Raw genomic sequence first — 4,694 nt, 5'->3', positions numbered from 1 at the left:
ACCTAGAAACCCGTGACTAAAATTCTCTTTAGCAGATCTATTGTGAATATCATGATCCGTGAAATGAGTCAATCATGCTCATTTTACAATAAAATTTAAATTTTTTTTATATAAAAAAATAATATTTTTTATGGACAATTCAAATAGAATATTTGTCTTACAAAATTGACTCATGAGACTTTTATCACAAAAATTTTTGTGCATTCTTTTATATATTAAACATTTTTAGTATAGGTTTGATTTTTTTTATATATATAAAAAAGATGGACCCTTTTCGAGTTCAAGAAGAGGAGACTTAAGAGCTTCATCTGCAAAAAGTCACTGAATTTCATACATTCAGTAATAAAATTATCCAGAATAGGGAGATCAAGTCAAATGGATGATAAATACTATTAACTAAGTTCCACTCCAATAACAAACTTAATATCAACTTTGAAATCCTATTGCATTTGGCATGAAAAAGAAATTAGAAATTTAGAGGATTCTAAACACTATGTCCAGGCAACTCAGCTGCTGCCCTCCCCTCCGGTTCACAGAATCTCTTCCAGAACCAGTGACTCTGATACAGCAAATGAATCTCCTCAATGGGAACCTGCTTCGTTTCGGGCAATAGGAAGTAAATGAAGCTGCTCATGATAAAAATCAAGCCTGCGAATACTAGGAAGATCCCATATTTGAGGTGGCACAAAGCAGCAAGGAAACACTGCGCGATCAATGCAGTGAAGATCATGTTAACACAGACGACCATGCTTTGTCCAGCCGATCTTGTCTCGAGTGGAAAGAGTTCGCTCGGGACCAACCAGCCCAAAGGTCCCCAAGATCTTCCGTAAGCGAGCACGAATATGCATATCACGATCACAAGGAAGATACCGGTTCCTTTAGGCAGCATTTTGCCTTGTCCAAACTCTAGAGCCAAAGTTATGGCAGTGGCAACCTGTGTGTGTAGTCAAGAATTTTTATCAGCATTCGTGGTTTATTATTTAAAAATAAATGAGTTTTATAAGATTTGAAGTAATTACCGAGCAAAGGAACAGTTCGCATCCCGCTTCCAGAAAGAATTTTCGTCTGCCGAATTTGTCGACCAGAAACATAGATATCAGTGTAGCCACAACCAGAGCTGAACTAGTAATCACTGAAGAGTACAGGGATGTGCCTGAGCCGAATCCCAAGGTCTGGAAAAAGACTGGGGCATAGAAGAGAATCGAGTTCATGCCAGTAAGTTGCTGGAATGCCGGAATTCCTAGAGCACCAAGCACCAATTGGGGTCGGTTTTTTCGCAGCAGAAGATTCCTAAATGGATGCTTTATGGCTTTGGCAGCTCGACTAGCATCAATAAGGTCTTGAAACTCGGCATCGACTTTCGGGGTTCCTCTAACTCTCTCCAAGACTTTCCTCCCTTCTTCCAATTTTCCCTGTTCAACGAGACTATTTGGGGTTTCAGGCAAGAAAAGCCCACCAACAAACATGAGTGTAGCCGGGACTGCAGCTAAACCGAGCGACAATCGCCACCCCCATGGATGGATTCTTTCAACCCCATAATTAACAAAATTAGCTACCCAAATTCCCAAACAAGTTGTAAGTTGAAACAGCTGGTTAACAGCTCCACGGATCTTAGCTGGAGCCATTTCCGAAAGATACAAAGGGACCGCCTGTTCAAGAATCAAAATATCAAATACACTATTATTTTTTCATCCTGTTTTTTCATGTAGAGCATTAATACTTTTGCTTACTTGGTTGCCGAATCCAATGCCGACACCAAGAAGTAACCTACCGATGATCAGCATTAAGATGTTTTGTGCTGAAGCATTTAGGATTGCTCCTGCAAAAAAACTAATGGATCCACAAATGATACTGATTCGTCTACCTTTGTTTCGGGTCACATAGGATGCTCCGAAGGTGGAAATCAATGCCGCGATGTAGAGAGATGATGTAAAGAGAGTCAATATCTGATTATCATATTTACAGTAATCTGTTTCTGTAAGATGTTCTTGTTTTCTTATATATACATGCGGGAAAAATTCCTTGAGAAAATCATCCATGGAAGTCACTCCACCTGTTATATACCCCAAAAAATTTCAACTTTCAAATAGTCATATATCCCTACAAATTTCAACTTTTAAATAATTCTCCAAATATTAATATTTTAATTAAAAAAACACACAAGGTCAAAATATACGGAAGAAACTACTGTATATGGTTTACTCAAAAACAGCAGCAATCCAAAAGTTTAGAAGAATGGACTAAACTAAAATCCCAAAACTTTTATGCAGATGTATAGCATACAAATATACACAAATCTAAAAAAAACTAAAAAAATAACACCAAACGGCTAAAAAATCAACAGGTTATGATCCCACCAGCAAGCCAAAACATATATACGTACTATCAAAAAATCAATTCAAGGATTCACATTCTTGTAGTTACCCTTTTGACCAAATCTCTCAATCATTCTTTCTCCACTGTGTTCTCAACATAAACAACCACTTCCACAGATCTAGATCCATTTGAGAAAAACAAGAATTCTAATCTAACACATTAAAAACCTCCAAAAAAATACACAACGATCCAAGAATCATGAAACACAATGAATTATCCCAGAAAACCCAGTAAAGGTAAAGAAAAGTAAATGAAAAAAACAAAAAGACAACTTTAAGATTCCCAACATTCGAAATAACAAAAAAGAATCAAAATTCACAGATAGAGACAAAAAGCTCACCAGAAACGCCAAGATCATAGCCAAACAAAGAACCCCCCATAGACCCAACAATGCAAGCAAAAATGAAATAAGAGGTGATTCTGTATTCATAAAGATGAGCTCTTGCTCCCGTATTGGAATCCATAACCCCTCCGCCAGCCATGGCTACTTTTTTCCCTAACCTTCAAGAAATGGAGATACAGATTGAGGAACAAAACTCAAGCGCTCAGATATATAGACGGATAATCAAGTTTAATGCCTCAAATTATTATTCTTATCGTGATCTGTTTGGAAAAAAAAATCTTTTCGTTAAGCGGATAACTCCGAAGCACGAATTCTTCGGACTTGAAATTTTATCTGGAGTAAGTTTCAANTCATTGGTTTGTTTCATTCATCCAACTTGGCTTACTTTGACTATTAGTTTCCCATATTTTTGACGTATTATCCTTTTTTTTATTCTCATTATTTTTTATCATTAATTAATAATTGCACTAATGTTAGTGTAATCCAAAATTATTGATGGTGATACCTTATCGGTATCTTTCAGTTTCTTGCGTATTTATACAATTTAAGTCTTTTTCTAAAAATGATAATTTTTTGTATTTTAAAATTAGAAATTTTTTCATATTTTTTATTAAGAAATATAGATTATATAAAAATTTAAAATATAGATAAAGATATGATTAAATTTCTAGATAAAGATATGACAAAAAAATTTTAAACGAAAGGATGTTTAGGAAAATATTAAAAAAAATTATTAATAAAGTTATATGGTGATTGTATAATAATAATCACAAAAATTTTTGTGAGACGGTCTCACGGGTCAATTTTGTTAAACATATATTCTATATGAGTCATCCACGAAAAAAGTATTACTTTTTATGTCGAATATATTACTTTTTATGCAAATATGGATATGATTGATCACTCTCACGAATAAAGATATGTGATAACGTCTTAGATTTATCAAATCAATTAGAATTTAGTTAGTACATGGACATCAACTTTAATTAAATGATAAGATATTTGTGTGTAAATAAATTCGATATATATATACATATATATATATGTATGTATGTATGTATGATTCACCTATCGTCGTTAGGATACTTATCGAACCGATGAATCTGGAATCGATCCTGAATTGAACATTGATTTTAAATCGGATTGAGTTGCTTGAAAATAAAACCATCGAATCAATCGTAAAATTAATTTGTATCACCTCATTGATGAGTTTTTAATTATGGGATTTTACATGCATGTGGAAATATCCTATGAATATATATCGGTGGACGTTGGAATAATTAGGTAGTTGAAATAATTAGGTAAACATTAATTTATTAATTATGTGATTAGATAATTTTTTTTATGTAATTAGTTTGATATTTGATAACGAAATTTTGAAAAAGTGAATCGATAAATTATAAGTTCCAATGTTTTTGATTATATGACGGATTTGATAAGGATGAACAAGATTGTGAAAATTAATAATCGGCAGCTTGTTTTTGAAAAAGAGAATTATATGTAATTTGAATTTTAATATATTATTTTTTACTAGATCTCTTGTGAGATGATATCAAGAATATATATCTATGAAATGGGTTGATCCGACCCATATCTAATATGAAAAGTTATTTTGTATAAGTTTGGTCATATTATTGATCTATTTCATGAAATTAATGTATGAAACTGTCACATTTATTATTATTTTATTTATTTATTTCTATAAATGTGAAATATGAGTAAAAAATAATTAAAGTTTAGTGGACCAAGTGTGACGAGTGCTGCTTGCTATAGTCAACAAAATGGTTTAATTATTATTTTTCTGCATCGTGATATGTACATATTTTGGAAAAAAAGTCTCGTATTTCTCATTGGTTTTGTTTTGTTATCATATTAAAAAATATATTATTATTAAAAAATATATTAATGAAGACACACAAACATAAATAAACCACCACCAATTACAACATAAGAAATGTATCTGATAAGTCAAAAA

The 4,694-nt window shown here is 32.5% G+C and overlaps 1 protein-coding gene across 1 annotated transcript; it reads right to left on the bottom strand.

Moving 5' to 3' along the window:
- Positions 1–313: 313 nt before the first annotated feature.
- Positions 314–3,062, bottom strand: LOC140962986 (sugar transport protein 14). The gene is made up of 4 exons (XM_073422158.1): positions 2,717–3,062; positions 1,731–2,053; positions 1,020–1,649; positions 314–934 (listed from the first exon to the last, which is right to left on the bottom strand). The coding sequence occupies exons 1-4, from the start codon at positions 2,856–2,858 to the stop codon at positions 485–487; spliced, it is 1,545 nt and encodes a 514-aa protein (XP_073278259.1). The 5' UTR covers positions 2,859–3,062; the 3' UTR covers positions 314–484.
- Between the last annotated feature and the right edge of the window lie 1,632 nt (positions 3,063–4,694).

Source organism: Primulina huaijiensis, chromosome 17 (assembly GCF_012295235.1).
Source record: "Primulina huaijiensis isolate GDHJ02 chromosome 17, ASM1229523v2, whole genome shotgun sequence".
In the NCBI taxonomy this organism is placed as follows: domain Eukaryota; kingdom Viridiplantae; phylum Streptophyta; class Magnoliopsida; order Lamiales; family Gesneriaceae; genus Primulina; species Primulina huaijiensis.
Note: the sequence above shows the minus strand (reverse complement) of the source record. Positions and strands in the feature narration are given on the sequence as shown.